The sequence below is a fragment of the Prionailurus viverrinus genome, chromosome E1, assembly GCF_022837055.1.
Source record: "Prionailurus viverrinus isolate Anna chromosome E1, UM_Priviv_1.0, whole genome shotgun sequence".
Lineage (NCBI taxonomy): Eukaryota > Metazoa > Chordata > Mammalia > Carnivora > Felidae > Prionailurus > Prionailurus viverrinus.
Genome location: NC_062574.1, coordinates 2,500,286 through 2,516,286, shown reverse-complemented (window position 1 = coordinate 2,516,286; position 16,001 = coordinate 2,500,286). Strand labels below are relative to the sequence as shown.

At 52.3% G+C, this 16,001-nt stretch overlaps 1 protein-coding gene across 1 annotated transcript; it reads left to right on the top strand.

The window, feature by feature from the left end:
* The first annotated feature begins 267 nt into the window (after nt 1-267).
* Nucleotides 268-14,877, top strand: FXR2 (FMR1 autosomal homolog 2). The gene is made up of 17 exons (XM_047833751.1): nt 268-718; nt 6,428-6,480; nt 6,824-6,917; nt 7,326-7,397; nt 7,516-7,664; nt 7,899-7,992; nt 8,474-8,590; nt 11,017-11,187; nt 11,385-11,463; nt 11,793-11,902; nt 12,128-12,214; nt 12,527-12,749; nt 12,918-13,115; nt 13,208-13,408; nt 13,505-13,600; nt 13,760-13,860; nt 14,180-14,877. Exons 1-17 carry the CDS (start codon nt 638-640, stop codon nt 14,273-14,275), a joined length of 2,022 nt encoding a protein of 673 aa, XP_047689707.1. The 5' UTR covers nt 268-637; the 3' UTR covers nt 14,276-14,877.
* Nucleotides 14,878-16,001: the final 1,124 nt, after the last annotated feature.

The following is a 16,001-nucleotide window of genomic DNA, read 5'->3' as shown; positions in this document are numbered from 1 at the left end:
CCTCCGCACGATTGGTTAGTTATCAGTGTTGTGGGGCGGGGAAAGGAAGAGATGTGGGCGGTGGAGTGGGGCGGGGGGGGGGGGTGGCGAAGAAAGAGAGCCGTCTGGCTCTGCGCAGGCGCAAGGAGGCGACCAGGAGAGGGCGTGAGAGAGCAGAAGGGAGTGTGGAAGCCCTGATGCGCTGGCGAGCGCGAGCTGGGTCGCCAGCTTTGACGCCTGCGCCGTGGCCCTCGGGGCCCCGCGCGCGGCGGGCGGGTGCCCGGTGCGCCTGCGCAGTAGGCGGCGGCGGCAGGGGGAGGTGGAGGCCGTGGAGCGGCAGCGGCAGCAGCGGGTCCCGGGACTGAGGCAGCAGCGGGGGCGGCGGCAGGCGGAAGCTGAGGTGACGAAGGCAGCGGCGGCGGCGGCCGTTTCCCTCACGGTGGCGGAGACCAAGGCGGCGGCGGCGGACGGGGAGCGGCCCGGCCCCGGCCCCCTGCTCGTTGGCTGTGGCAGGGCCGCCGTGGGGCCGGCCCGGCTCCCGCCCCCCGCGGCTCCCCCTCCGGCTCCTCCCCCGGGGAGACGCCGGGGGCCCGGCCCGGCCCGGACTCAGACCGCCGCTGCAGCCGCCGCCGGGGCAGTCGGAGGCGGCGGCGGCGCCATGGGCGGCCTGGCCTCCGGGGGGGACGTGGAGCCGGGACTGCCCGTCGAGGTGCGCGGCTCCAACGGGGCCTTCTACAAGGTGAGGCGGCGCGCCGGCCGGGGACACCGGTCTTCGGCGCCCTCCCCCCCAGCCAGGGAGGGGGAGAGTGGGGCGGGATCGCGCCTCTGGAGCGAAGTCCTGGCCCTTCGAACCTTAGACCCACGCTCCCACCCGCAGCCCTCCCGGGGAGACCTCTGGAAGTTCACCCCCTTCCTCCTATTTTTGGTCTCTCTATTAATTACACCTGCTCTTGACCCCGGTCTGGGAGAGAATGAACATCAGTGTTCATTATTGTGCTTGGATCGGCGTCCGCCCCCCCCCCCCCCGCAACGGAGACCCCATTTTCCCCGCTTCTCATTGACTTTTCTTGTTTCCTAGTAGGAGAGACCTACCTTAGACCTGAATCACATCCCACCCCCCCACCCCCCTCTTCCGCACGGTCCAAGCACATGGAGAATTCTCTTTCTTCTTCTTCCCTATTACCCCCTTGGGAAGGCCGTCCCATATTAGATCCTTTTATCTTGCTCACAGAGGCCTCTGCCTCCTGGCCCTGGAAGACTCCCCCCACTTTCGTGTTACGTTTCTGCTCCCAACCCAAGGAGAAACGGTCGGAATCCATTTGTGACATTTGCTATCTTTGACCTCGGCAACTCTGGGTTGTGCCGGTCAAGTTCCCTCCTAGCCGTAAGGTGGCATCTTTTCACGAGCCTCTTACCCCACCCCTTTATCCCAGGGCTAGCCGCTCTCCGGTTCTACGGGGTTGGGGTTCTTTTTGTCATCTCATTTTGACCTCAGATGTCTTGAGATCGTTCTTGTAGGTTCTTCGCATCTCGGCGGGTGCAGGCTTCGTGTCCACCATCTGTAACCTCTGAAGGAGGAGGGGGGGAATGTGTGGGGATTTTCCTTAAGGATCTTAAGGGTTTCCACTTCTGGAAGACTTCTTGGCCGACTCTCTCAATTTGGGAATCGGATCCGCCTTCTTTTGGACAAGGGGGTTGTAAAGGGTCCTTGTTTGGTTCCTTACAACTCCTTTACTACCTAACCTTCTTTATTCCGAATCCATTTTCTAGGACTTTTTTTTTTTTTTTTTTTTCTCCTTCTTCCCCTCATTTAGATTAAGCCAGAGGGAGACTCCTCTTGCCGCCCAGGAATTTTTCTTTGTGTGACTGTTGTTATTTTGAGCCTCTTTTGGACTTTTGTGCCTGGAGTCGCCGCAGAGACTTTTCTGATTTCCCCGCCTTCTTTCATTTTGCCCTGAGGAGCAACAGCAGAGATAGCTTCTTGTAACAACCACAGGTCTGGAGAAGGGCCCCCTTTCTTTCACTTCTTTTCGTGCCTGCTCTCCCTTAGTAGATCGCTCCACCTTCGTGCCCTTGGACGTGACTTTCTCCGGCTCTTCTCCTGTGAAGGCGTGTAGGTGGAAAGGGTCTCGAATTTGCCCTTGGAGTGGAAGGTTTCTGCCCCAGCTTCAGGTGATCAGTTCAGTGCAGCCTTTGTTACCCACCCTAAATGCCTGTGCATTTCTGCCTGGCCTCCCTCCCCAGATTTCTTTATAGTCAGTGCCTCTGGCTACTCTTATCTGTCTTAACTTATCAAGTTCAGTCTTTGGCGTTTTATCCACCACTTCTGTGTTCCAGTGTATTCCCCCAGGAACCACCTTATTCCAAGTCTGAAGGAAACTCCCAGAAGATCTCTTCTGTCATCTTTTTGTGCATACTTTTCTAACATGGGACTTTTTCTTCTAGCCTGCTTCCACAGCATTTCTGTTTTCTTTGGCAAAAGTCTCTAATTCCTTTCCGATTCCGATCGAGTACATTTGTCTCTTGTCTCCTTCTTCTTCAAACTTGCGTTACCTTTGTTGAAAGGCCCTGCCTGCTAAGATTTTAGCCCCGTGTTCCCCACTGTTTTGTCCTTCGTCCTGGTCTGTCCCACTCCTAAACTCTGGGTTCCAAGAAAAGTGATGCTTAGTGTTTGAGATTGAGAGACGACGTTCGCTTTTGTTCTAGGAAGCATAGGAGCTAAGCATCGCTGGGAAAGATTGGTATCTAGTTCAGATTAACTGTGTGAGACGAATGGGAAGGGAGACGTTTCCCTCTCCACGTGTAAGCATCAGACTGAAATCTCTCTCTGAGTTTTTCCTTTTTTCCGCTTTGGGCCGTGGCAGTGATGGGCTTGGGAGAATCAGGGAGAGGATATTTTGAAATCAGAGAGTAGAGTTTGCAGTTGAGCTGAAAGCCAGGTGATGTGGGTTTTCTGTTCAGGCCACGTTAGCATTTTGTGCCCCATGGCACAGTTAAAAACAAACAGACCCGTAAATTCAGACTAATCTTTCTTCAACTTTTCAGTGCCATATAGATACTTAGCCATTCTGACCTTGCTACTGATTTAATATTCATGACTCAGCAAACTTTGGTGTGGGTCAAAGAGTGTTTACCATGTTTCTAGAATTCTGAATTTGGGAAGGCCCCTTTCTCCTGTCTTAGAATTGGGTCCTGCTGTTGATCCTCCAAGTTAGGACGGAGGTCGGGTCTGGGCCCTCGCTTCTCCTGTAGCTATCCCGCCAAGTCTTCTCTTCCGGCTCTTAAGTGTATTTTATTCTCTGAGCTGTACTCTCAGACGAAATGCCTGTTCACCTTTCAGGGCACAGTTTGCAAGTTCCCAGGCCTTGCCTGGGTACCCAAATTTCCATTCCTTTCTCAAGAAATTTAGCATCCTCAGCCTCAACCTGTGGTTTTTACCCAGGCCCTGCCTGCTTTTCTCCCAGAAGTCCCTCCTCTCAGAGCCCAGGACTAGGATGGAGGTGAGGGCTAATTGCATACTTTGTAATCTGAGGAAACAAGCATCTAGAAACCTGGGTCACTCTTCTGTCTGGTCCTAGGCCCTATAAGCCAAAGCCACGATACGCCATGGCCGCCGAATTGAGTCATCTTTGCATCTAGTTGGCCTTGTAGAGATTGACTCACCTGCTCCTGCCCTCACCTGCTTATCTTCTTAATGAGCATGGACTGAGCAGAACTGGGAGCTCACCTTCTTTCACTGGTATCTTTGGAGGAAAACAGACCGGTGATGCAGGTGAGAGTAAGGAGCAGAGACTGGGTTGGAATATGAAGTCGAGGAGCAAGCTCGTTTGGGAGAATATTTGAAGGAAAAAGGCCCTGGAAGTATAAGAGTGTGTGGCATTTGGTTGAACTGCTGAGTAATGTGTAGAGAAGCTCTACGTTTCTGACTTGGGGATGATGGTAGCTGAAAACACAGGGATTGCTACTTCTGCCTGAGGGCCAACCCTGACATACTGGGGGAGAACTGGATTAGGGCTGTAGGCATATCTTTTGCAGGTGAGTATATCTAGGAGTGGGAACCTCTTCCCAAGGGAGAAGACAAGTGGTTCTCTTCCTCTGTCTCTTCCACTGCCTTGTATCTCATCCCTAAATGTTTTGAGAATAGATCTCGCTCTCACACTATTTTTCAAGCTTGGAGATGGACGTTTTGGACAAAGAATTGGATAAAGTCCGCAGAAGAGGCCGGTTGAAATGTCTCTAGAAATCCAGACAGACCCTCATAAAGGGAGAAAAGAAGAGGGAGGCCAGAGATGCAGTGTGAGTGCTGATGGGAGGAGGACCCAAAAGGCAGGAAGGACTTGGGCAAATAACTGAGGGGCAAAACTGTGTCAGAAGACTTGGCATGGAGCATAGTAGGAGTGGGTATTGATGGAGCTGAATGAAGAGTGGAGAAAACCTGTCTGGGGAGGGGAATGACAGAAGAGTAAAGTACAGGTGAGGGAGAGGCCAGGCGGCCCCGGGAGTACGAAGTTCCCTGGACAGTAGGAGGGTGCAGTAAGATCTATGCCGAAAGAAGGTGGTCAGCCGGTATCGACAGTCAGCAGTACAGTAAGATGTGATTGACCAGTTCTTGGAGGTGCAAGGGAGACGAGTCTGCATTTTTGGTATTTTCTCTCCTGAGCTCAGCTTTTGTGCCTAGCCGCAAAGCTCGGGAATAGTTCTTGTGCATTAGCCTTTTGAAACCCCTAATTTTTAAATTTTTATTTAAAAAAATTGTTTTGTTAATGTTTTATTTTATTTTTGAGAGACAGAGAGACAGCATGAGTGGAGGAGGAGCAGAGAGAGAGGGAGACACAGAATCCAAAGCAGGCTCCAGGCTCTGAGCTGTCAGCACAGAGCCCGATGTGGGGCTCGAACTTGCGGCCTGTGAGGTCATGACCTGAGCCGAAGTTGGACGCCTAACCGACTGAGCCACCCGGGTGCCCCTGAAACCCCTAATTTTTAAAAACAGCTTTATTGAGGTATAAACAGCGAAGTACCTGTATTCAAAATACAGTTTAAGTTTTGACATACATGTATCTGTCTAAATATCTGTATAGATCTGTGTCAGACTGTGACCACAATCAAGATATTTCCTTCACTGCCAAAAGTTCCCTGTCAATCATGGATCTGCTTTCTGTCATTAATAAATTAATTTGCATTTCCTGATTTTTTGAACTAAAGTGAAAAGGCAATTCAGTAGCAAAAGGGTAGTCTTTTCAACAAATGGTGTTCAGTATATGTGCTGCCGAAGCGAGCACTCAACAAATGGTGTTCAAATAACTGGCTATTCATGGATAAAAAATGGCTTTTGATCATATCTCGCACCATATGCAGAATTCAACTCAAAGTGGATCACAAACCTAAATGTAAAATAAAAACTATGAAACTTCATAGGAAGAAATATAAGAAAACCTTGTCGCCTTAGATTAGGCAAAGGTTTCTTAGGAAACTAAAAGCTCAATTCTAAAAGAACAGATTGATCAGTTAGACTTTCAGAGTTAGTCCCTCATTTTGAGTATGTGAAAAATCGAGAGAGAAGGCAGAAAAATGGGGGAACACGCAGCCTTGGCCTCTTCAGTGAGGACACAGGCAGTAGGAAGTGGACCAGCTAGTCCGTCATCCCTGTTCCTCTCCCATGTCATGATCTCAAGATTGGGGTTTTCTACGAATTTTATCCTTTTCATATTCATAGCAGTGTATCACAGTCTAGGATGCCAGAATCTCATCACTTAAGTCACGATTTTTCCTTCTGTAAATTGTGTTCATCGTTTTGAACACCGGTGTTCTGATTATCCACTCAGGACCCAGCCGTGAAGGCACCAAGTTTGCTCAGGTCTCTTGCTGCATCGGGGCGCTAGACCCTTCTCTCTCTTGGCGGATCCTGATGTCCTCTAGGTGTTCCAGGACAGCCTCACACTGTCTCATGGGATATTCTTAGCCCTGCTGAGTGTTGTTGGTATTTTAATTGAACTCTGGCAAGTTGCTCAGCACAACAGGAGACAGACAGATAGGGAGGCCCCTGTGGGAGCCATGCTAGACCATCGGTTTCCAAGCTGTTCTGATGGAGGTGGTTTGTCCCCCTTCTATTTAACTTCTGTCTCATCTTATTTGTGGATTTTGCCACTTTTCTTTCCATGCCGGTACCATGTCCTTTGTCTCTATCTCAACATTTCTTACTTTTTCCCCAGTACAGGTTTTTCCGGCCCTATCTTTAGATTGCTTCTGTCCCCATCTAATACTCTAGGTAACGGCCTCTAAATATCCGTTCCCTTGATGGCCACAGTGGTGGTAAATTGTCATTTTCTTTCTCTCTTTCTCTTTCTTTCTTTCTTTCTTTCTTTCTTTCTTTCTTTTCTTTCTTTTCTTTCTTTTCTTTCTTTTCTTTCTTTTCTTTCTTTCATCTAATTTGTCCTAAAATCCATTCTAGGGCTTTGTGAAGGATGTCCATGAAGACTCTGTCACCATCTTCTTTGAAAACAAGTAAGACCTTGGGAATAGAGAATGCAGCATACTGGGTCCTAGAAGGAGAGTGGAGAAGAAGGGGTGGCTGAGTCCTATGAGGCCTGTAATAGGTGGGAGAGAGCCAGGGCTTTGGGGGAGGGGCGGTCAACTTCTGTGGATCCCAGGTGAGGGTGGGGGACATTTGACCTAGTATTTAGGTGCTAGCGAGCGACAGAAGACACCAGTATGGAGGAGGACCTGGAATTTAGTCTCTGATCACCAGAGAAGGTGGCAATTGCCCAGAAGAGGCCATAACCACCTCCTGAAAAAACGGGCAAGCACATTGGCCCGAATGGCTTTCATGTCACGATTTCCCTTGCAGCTGGCAGAGTGAGAGACAGATTCCCTTTGGGGACGTCCGGCTACCGCCTCCAGCTGACTATAATAAAGAGATCACAGAAGGGGATGAGGTTGAGGTAAGGGCCACGGGGCCCACCCTTTCTAGATGTCACTTTTCCCAGGATTCTGCCACCTTCCTTGCCCTGATACTAGTACCCTAGGCTCCTCACTGCTTGGTTCACTCTCCTTCCCTCTCCATGCTGAGCCGCTACACCCAGCCCGGTGGCCTGTGAAAAAGTGAAATGCACCGGTTCCCTGTCACTGTGTGTCCAACCAGACTCTCAGGGGCTTCCCAGTTTCGAGGAGTCACTTTTCCTCCATCTATGGTAACGGCACGTAAAATCACAGTCTGATTTTTAGTTTGCTCCTTCCTCTAGTTTCCTTTGTCTTGGCGTAGCGCGCCAGACAGGTGTCTGAATGCTTCTTCAACTCGTGATGTTTGGGGATGGTCCTCAGTAAGTCTTTTATTTTCAACTTTTCTTCAGGTTTATTCTCGAGCCAACGAACAGGAACCTTGCGGCTGGTGGCTGGCCAGGGTGCGGATGATGAAGGGAGATGTGAGTTGACTCGGAGGCCCTTGGAGAGCTGTTGAGGCAAAGACCGTGGTCACAGAAGGGTGGGAGGCAGGTGCTCAGGTCATCCCCAACTTCTCCATTCTTTCTCCCTTTCTGCCAGTTCTATGTCATCGAATATGCTGCCTGTGATGCCACTTACAATGAGATTGTCACCCTGGAGCGGCTCCGGCCAGTCAATCCCAATCCTCTTGCAACCAAAGGCAGCTTCTTCAAAGTGACCATGGCCGTGCCTGAGGATCTGAGAGAGGCGTGAGTTATTGGTGTCGGGAGGGGGCCCCTTGACATTCCTCCTCCGCCCTGATTTCTCCCAGCGCTCTCCATCCTGTCTTCTCCAGAGCCCCTTCTGCTCCCAGTTCCTCTCTTCATCCCTGTTCTCTACTTCAGTCCTTCGTCTTTTCTTGTTTTTGTTATCCCCCCCCTCTTCCCTGAGCCTCTGACTGCGCTCTGCTCTGTGCCTCTGAGCGCTCTTCTCTTCCTCTGCAGCTGCTCAAATGAAAACGTCCATAAAGAGTTCAAGAAAGCGCTGGGAGCGAACTGCATCTTTCTCAACATCACAAATAGTGAGCTCTTCATTCTGGTGAGTTACTCCACCTGAATTTCACGTAAGCCCTTTTAGCAATTTTTCCTTCTACCTTTTTAACTCCTTTGCAGAAAGGAAGGGGCTCAGAGGTGCTTGTGTTTACTTGTCAAAGGAGACTTTATTGTTCCTGACCCCCGAGGGCCCAGGTTGCCCCCGTTTCCCTAGTTTCCCTCGTGTAGGGACCATCATTTATTTTTCTAACCTATTTTATTGCCATCTGGGCTGGACCCTCCCTTGCATATTTGGACTCAAATAGACTGTACGGTTCTCAGCTCTGCTTGCTCCCTAAAATCACTTCCCCTAGGTCCTCAGATAGTAGGCCCTTGTGAGACGGACAATGATTTTTCTCTTCCTTAGCTTCGTTTCATACCACCTGTCCTTTTCTAGATATTCAGGCATCCAGATATCCCAGCTCTTGGCTCTCCCCCAGTGTGTATTCAGTCTTTTTTTAAATGACTTTTCCACTGGTTTCTTCCAGTCAACCACAGAGGCTCCCGTGAAGCGGGCGTCCCTGTTGGGTGATATGCATTTTCGAAGCCTGCGCACCAAACTGCTACTCATGTCCCGCAACGAAGAAGCTACCAAACACCTAGAGGTGAGTTCTGGCTCCACTTTTTCCTGCTGAATGGTATTGTCCTCCCCCTGTCCCACCTCCATCTTTCACTCATGCTCTTGTGTTTACAGAATAGAAAGACTAAGGTCTTTCTGGGTCATTAAACTTGCGTCTACTGTGTTATCCCAGACTCCTCCAGATGGCAGAGCTCCATCGTGTTATAATAGTACAGTTGTTCTCAAACTTTTTTCTTCACTGTGGGACCTTTTGATCAAGTGAAATTTTACTTGAAAACGCAATGCATAAAACAGATCAATCAGAGCAGCTCTGTCTAAAAGTAGAAGAGGGGGTGTGGCGTGGACTTCCACCAGCCTCCCCCATATCCCTTCTGGGAATCAAAATGCTTTGCAGGATATATGTGAGAACCATTTGTACGCTGGAAGGACCACTGGACTTGGAATCCCAAGTCTTGTTTTGTCAAATATTGACCTTTGGCAGATCATTTGATTTCTGTGGGCTTTATCTCCATCTGTGATAATGAGGTAGTTAGACTAGAATATTCCTACAAGGTCTTTTCCAGTTCTGATATCTTATGGTCAGATTCTCTTTCCTTAGGCAGTATACTGTCCTAAACAAGCAGGGTGGGTGTGTGTTTCCATTTATGAAGAGAACTGAGCTTTTGGGGAGGCTTTTCTCTGAGCTTGAACAAATTCTGGATCATGCTAACCTTTCACTTTTGCAGGGATGCTACTCAGAGCACTGGCAGTTAAAAATTCACCTTTACCCCCAGATGATACAAATTCTGTCTGCTCCAGGTCCCAGCGAGCAGATTCTCTGGTGACCGAAAGTAGACTGTTCGACTCTCCTAGGACCTGGGTGTATTGATCAGTGTGGCAAAGTGTGCCGGATACTAAGTTAGCCATATGTGCAAGGTCTTAAGAATGGGAACACGTCAGGGCGCCTGGCTAGCTCAGTCAGTAGAGTATCCGACTCGATCTCAGGATTGTGAGTTCAAGCCCCACGTTGGGCGTGGAGCTTACTCAAAAAAAAAAAAAAAAAAAAAAAAAAATAGGGGGCACCTGGCTGACTCAGTTGGTTAAGCGTCCGACCTGGGCTCAGGTCATGATCTCATAGCTTGTGGATTTGGGCCCTGCATGGAGCTCTCTGCTGACAGCTCGGAGCCTGGAGCCTGCTTTGGATTCTGTGTCTCCCTCTCTATCTGTCCCTCCCCTGCTCACACTCTGTCTTGCTCTCTCTCAAAAATAAAAACATTAAAAGTTAAATTAAAAAAATAGGGGTGCTTGGGTGACTCGGTTAAGCGTCCGACTTTGGCTCAGGTCATGACCCCGAGGTTCGTGGGTTTGAGCCCCACATCGGGCTCTTTGCTCAGCACGGAGCCTGCTTCGAATCCTCTGTCTCCCTCCTTCTCTCTGCCTGTCCCTCATGTGTGCATGTGTGCTCTTCTCTCTCAAAAATGAACATTTAAAAAAAAGAATAGGAGCATGTCTTTGTTTTTGAGAGAATTGCTCTTATTTTTTGGCCTTTTTTTTTTTTTTTTCTAATTGTTTTGAAACATTGCAAAGGAAAAAATACAAGTGCCCATGTACTCATCAGGCCGTCTAAGAAATAAAACCCTTGGCAGACTTCTAGAGGACATTTGTAAATCATTGTAAATCCTCTTCTTCCCTCCCTAATTCTTTTATTTTGAGTGCCCAACGTAGTCCCTTTTATTCAGCTTTCTCTTTTTGCCTCAGTGTAAGTCGTTGCCGTAGCACAACCTCATCTGTCGTGGAAGTAGGACGTAGAGTGTCCCTTTTCAGAAATCTTTCTTGTTTGGGGCTTCCTACTTAGGACTCCCTCTTCTAGAACCTTCCCTGTCTTCCTGCCCTGGTACCCAGGTGTCTAAGAGCAGGTTGCGAAATGAGGTCGTGTGGTGGTCCACGGCTCCTTTCCTGCTTTTTCAACCCCTGCTTTCTACTCCACTTGTCGGGTTTTATTTTGGGGGTTGATAATAGTTTGGTTAAGGTAACAGTAGTTCCTTAGCCTTGCATTTACCTTGTGAAAGGTCCTTTCTCACTGACTTTACTTAATCCTCTTGCTAGTCTGGGAATGGGGTAAGTCAGGTGTAATCATTTAGCAGATGACAGAATAGAGACGCAGAGAGCGTGTTTTGTTTAGGATCACACAGCCAGATCACGTTAGAGCCAAATCCAGAACTTTGGCGGCTGCCAGCCAAACTCTGCCCTCATTTACCTCCTCTCCCCGCCAGGCCATTGGCGTCTGCAAGGTAGGAGTGGAATGAAAGATTCCCGAATTCTCTGTGCAGGTCCTGGGGTCAGTGGATCTGGGGTAGTTCTGACTTGTTTCCACACGTTTTTCTCTCATCGAAGTCATGCCGGGCGTCAGGTGCCTGGGTCGGGTGTGTGGGGTTCCACCACCAGGGATCCGGCAGCGCCTTCTCCTTTCAGACAAGTAAGCAGCTGGCGGCAGCCTTCCAGGAGGAGTTCACGGTGCGAGAGGACCTGATGGGACTGGCGATTGGGACTCACGGTGCCAACATCCAGCAGGCCCGAAAAGTACCTGGGGTGACCGCCATTGAGTTGGGTGAAGAGACCTGCACTTTCCGCATCTATGGGGAGGTCAGCAAAAGCCAGCTGTTGCTTGGGTGGCTTGGGGGTAGAGAGAAGAAAGGGTGAGGTGGCAAGGAAGCCTGAGTCCTGTCCACCTCCTTCTCTGACTTGGTGGCAGCACGCTTTCCCAAAGGCAGAGGGTGGCAGGAAGACGATTGAGATCCAGGGCCCCTGCGTGAGTAACTGCTCCCCGCTGCTCTCTGTAGACTCCTGAGGCGTGCCGACAGGCCCGAAGCTACCTGGAGTTTTCTGAGGACTCCGTGCAAGTGCCCAGGAACCTTGTTGGTGAGTTGAGGGTGTGTGCAGAGAAAAGAATACAGGTGGGGCTCGGTGTGAGATTCCCTAAAGGGGTTCTAGGCTTGGCACCTCCCTGCGGACTCCCAGTTTCACAAGGACAGAGCCAGCAGTCTTGTAGGATTGAGGGAGATGGAAGAACAGATTTCCAGGGATCGTAAACTTTTGTCCTGTGAAAACTCTCCAGAGACTTAGAAGCAGGAGAATACTTAAACCAAATCCATATATAGAAGCTGGAAAACTGTTGATCTGTTTTTACTTTTTTTCTTTTCTGTTAAAAAAAAAGAAAGGCCTAATTCCTCCTTTACCTACCCATTCAGGCAAAGTGATTGGGAAGAACGGGAAAGTGATCCAGGAGATTGTGGATAAATCTGGTGTGGTGAGGGTTCGCGTAGAAGGTGACAATGACAAGAAGAACCCCAGGGAGGAGGTACGGGGCGTCTGCATCTGGAGATTGGTTTCCAGGAGTAGGTGGGGTTGTTCGCAGAGCCCCTTCTCCGTGGGCCCGGATCTCTAGGGGTGGAGGATGGGGACTTGTGTCCTCCAGAAGATGCAGAGCCCAGAGTGGTCCCACTGGCTGAGCTTCCGGAGGGGCCAGGGTGGACTTACTACTCGCATCGACCCTCCTAACCCTCCCGTCCTCTCTGCCGCGCAGGGCATGGTTCCCTTCATATTTGTTGGCACCCGGGAGAACATCAGTAATGCCCAGGCTCTGCTGGAATATCATCTCTCCTACCTGCAGGTACCCGAGCCGGAAGCCTGGGACGGGAAAGATCTGGGTGTAGGAAGGAGACGAAGGCTACTGGTGGATAAAGTTAACAGTTGTGACGCCCAGTTTGTATCTTGAGTAGAACAGAAAGCACTGAATGGAGATCTGGGGCTGTAGGGTTGGACCGCAGAATCTTCCTTGCTTAGCCAGTGTCTTCCGTCTTGCATTCCCGAGAGAGTTTAGGTGTATGGGGACGGTCAGGGCGCAGAAGCCTGAGTGAGGATTGGTCGTCGAGCTCACGTCTGTTCCCCCTTCGGTATCTTTCTCCATCTCCCACCCAACCAGGAGGTGGAGCAGCTTCGCTTGGAGAGGCTGCAGATTGACGAACAGCTTCGCCAGATCGGGCTGGGCTTCCGCCCTCCCGGGAGCGGGCGCGGCAGCGGTGGCAGTGACAAGGCTGGCTATACCACGGATGAGAGCTCCTCCTCTTCCCTCCACACCACCCGAACCTACGGGGGCAGCTATGGGGGCCGGGGCCGCGGCCGGAGGACGGGCGGTCCCGCCTACGGTAAGACGGCTGCGGGAGGTGAACAGCGGTGGGCCTTGGAGAAGCAGGGGTCTGGGCGGAATCTCCAGGGAAGGGCGATGGACACATTGAAGATGCGGTTGGCTGGGGGACTTGTGAGTGGGAGGGGTGGGGTGAGTGACCCTGACTGAAGCCCGCTGTGTCCTTCAGGCCCCAGCTCAGACCCATCCACAGCTTCTGAGACTGAGTCCGAGAAGAGGGAGGAGCCCAACAGAGCTGGGCCTGGTGACCGGGACCCCCCAACCCGGGGGGAAGAAAGCCGGAGGCGGCCGATTGGGGGCCGGGGTAGGGGCCCCCCACCTGCCCCCCGGCCCACCACAAGATACAACGCTTCGTCTATTAGCTCAGGTACCAGTATCAGACATCTGGGTTCGAGAGCGTAGGCCGAAAGGGAAAATGATGGACACGTGATGACCAGGTCCTCCTCTTCCTGTAACCAGTGCTGAAAGATCCAGACAGTAACCCCTACAGCCTACTGGACACGTCTGAACCAGAGCCCCCGGTTGATTCAGAGCCCGGGGAACCCCCCCCAGCAAGCGCCAGGCGCCGCCGCTCCCGCCGCCGCCGCACGGACGACGACAGGACTGTCATGGACGGAGGCCTGGAATCGGACGGGCCCAGCATGACGGAGAATGGCCTGGGTAAGGGCTCTGCCTGGGGTCTCAAAGAGTTCGAGCTGGGCAGGAACGGAGGTGTGGGAGATGAGGTGCACGGCTTGGTTTTTCTCTGTCCCACAGAAGACGAGTCGAGACCCCAGCGTCGGAACCGGAGCCGCCGTCGCCGTAACCGTGGGAACAGGACCGATGGCTCCATCAGTGGAGACCGGCAGCCAGGTCAGCTCACACTGGGTGCCGGCGTCCTTCCTCGGAGCTGAGAGAACGGGCTGCCCCCCCCCCCCCCCCCGTATGAAAGCGGGGGGTTGGGGTCTGGTGGGTGTCCGGGAGCTGGACACCTGGTTCCTTCTGAAACTCTTGGTCCTCTGCCTTTCCCAGTGACTGTGGCTGACTACATCTCCCGAGCAGAGTCTCAGAGCCGCCAGCGGCCGCCCCTGGAACGCACTAAACCCTCCGAGGACTCTCTTTCAGGACAGAAGGTAGGCGGGCGGGCGAGACGTCATTCAGCCCACCTCCTTTTCTCTGCTGGGCGGGCACAAGGAATTCGCAAAGGAACCTCTTGCTAAATCGCAGAGGAAGCGATGTCCGGAGTCTAGACCGCTGTCTAGAATAGTGGAAAGTTTGAGCAGGACAGAGGGAGGTTTGTTAAGGTGCTTCTGGACTCTTTTAAGAGTTATTAGAGCCTCCGCTCAGGGGACTAGCCGTTGGGGCGCCAGATGCCACAGCACTAGGATGGTGAGGGATGTCTTACCTGAATTTCTACTGACCATCCTCCCTCCTTTCCCACTTCCTCCCCAGGGCGACTCTGTCAGCAAGCTTCCTAAGGGCCCCTCAGAGAACGGGGAGCTCTCCGCCCCCCTGGAGTTGGGTAGTTTGGTGAATGGGGTTTCATAAAACCTCCAGCCCGCATCCCTCCCTTCTCCATCTCGCTTGCTGCCCAACACCATGGCCTCATAGGCCCGACTGACCTGCGCTGGAGCTGCTCTTATCTAGGGGGGAGGGGGGTGGCACAGCAGCTTGGGTCCCCCCTCAACCTCCAGGAGCTCGTGGAGGGGTGTGTAACAGGGTCATACCCCCCTCCCTCTTGTCCACCCTTACCCCCAGGGTGAGGGGAGCCTCTCTCCTTCCCCATCAGACTGGATGTGCCTTTATCCTCCAATGCCCCGATCTCTCTGAACACCCCCATTCTCCGCCTGCTGGTGCGGGGTGCTCCTTGATCCACCCAGATTTGACAGTTCAGGGGGGCTCCCCTGCTATCCCTCCTCCCATCCTGTACCCCCCATTTCTGGGGCCTCATCACTGTGGAAGACGGGGATAGTAAGGGTATAAGTGGGTGGGAGGCATGGGGAAGGTTTTGGAGTAGAACCAGGGGTGTGTATGAAGGGGGGTGACAAGGTCCCCCAGGGGAGGGGGGACCAACCTTGTCTGGTGGATGAGAAGGCGTATTTATTTTTCACTGTACAGTATTTAAAAAGAGAATAAAAAAATCCAAATGGCTCTGTGGTTCTCGCGCCTTCCTTGTGCCAAGTTTGGCACATCGGTTTCTCTAGGCTTGACTTGCCCGGGCCCTCATTTCCGTTTTCTCCACACCTGGCTTCTCTAGGGTTCCAAAGATTGTCTACTTCTGGGAATTCCTGACATTCCTAGGTTCTCCAGGCCCTGGTCGCTTTCAAGTCCGGAGGACCGTGGCCTGTGGCTTCTGGCTGCTCCCCTCCCCCAGGGTTGCTGGTAGGAGAGCTGGGCCACTCCTTTACCCTGAGTCACAGCAGGCTAGGTAGGGCTGCTCCGCGCTCGGGCTCCAGCCCGTTTCTGCTGAGAGCCAAGGCTGGCTGTTTAATCCGATTACCTGAGGCCTAGGGCTTGGGCTGGGCCTGGGGCGGGATGGGGAGCAGGGTTCCCTCACGACAGCCTCTGCGACTTAGGTGGCCAGCTCTCTCGCTCCTGCTGGTTCTCTGCTCTGGATGCAGGCTTTTTCTCTGGCATCCACGCTGCTGACTGCTCAGTCCTGGGGGTGGGTTGTCTTGGGGTCCCTGGCTCCCTGCCTTCAGACTCCGGCTTGGAGATACAACAGGCAGTGGAGAAACCACGGTTTGGGGGCTGGAGTTGGGAGGATTGAAGTTTTCTCACCTGGAGAAAGGGGCTGAATCATCACTTGAGCACCTGCTGGGATGACTCAGGAAACAAAAATGGCCTGCCTCCCGACTGCCTTTCTTGCCCCAGGGCCAGGTCAGGGGTTTGGAGGAGCAGTAGGCACTAGAAAAGGGTTTGGGGTAGGGGGTGGGGTGTTCCCAACTTCCTCCAGGCTCAATTGTGACCCTGAGGGCTTTTGATTCTCCTGTGCTTGATCCCATTGTGCCAAAAAATTGACTTTAAATTGCCAAAGCTCAAGAAGGGAGGGGAAGCGGATCAGAGCTACCAGGGGCGGAAGGCTCCACATCTGGGTCTTGGGTGGGGAGGGGGCGTGGTGCCCCAGGGGGAGCGTTGGGGGCTGGGAGGCCCGGGACACCTGGGTTTGCCTAAGGGAGGGGGAACGTTGGCGCCCTTAAGGAGGCGCGGTCTGCTGGGAGGGAGTGGGGAGGAGTCTGGTTAAAAGCTGTTCCCGGCCTGGCCCACCCGCCAG

Excerpts from the sequence above, each read along its gene's own strand:
- FXR2 (XM_047833751.1), top strand. The coding sequence starts at position 638 with ATGGGCGGCCTGGCCTCCGGGGGGGACGTGGAGCCGGGACTGCCCGTC. Across the intron at positions 6,918-7,325 it reads CAGAAGGGGATGAGGTTGAG|GTTTATTCTCGAGCCAACGA; the intron begins GTAAGGGCCACG and ends ACTTTTCTTCAG. Across the intron at positions 13,116-13,207 it reads CGCTTCGTCTATTAGCTCAG|TGCTGAAAGATCCAGACAGT; the intron begins GTACCAGTATCA and ends TCCTGTAACCAG.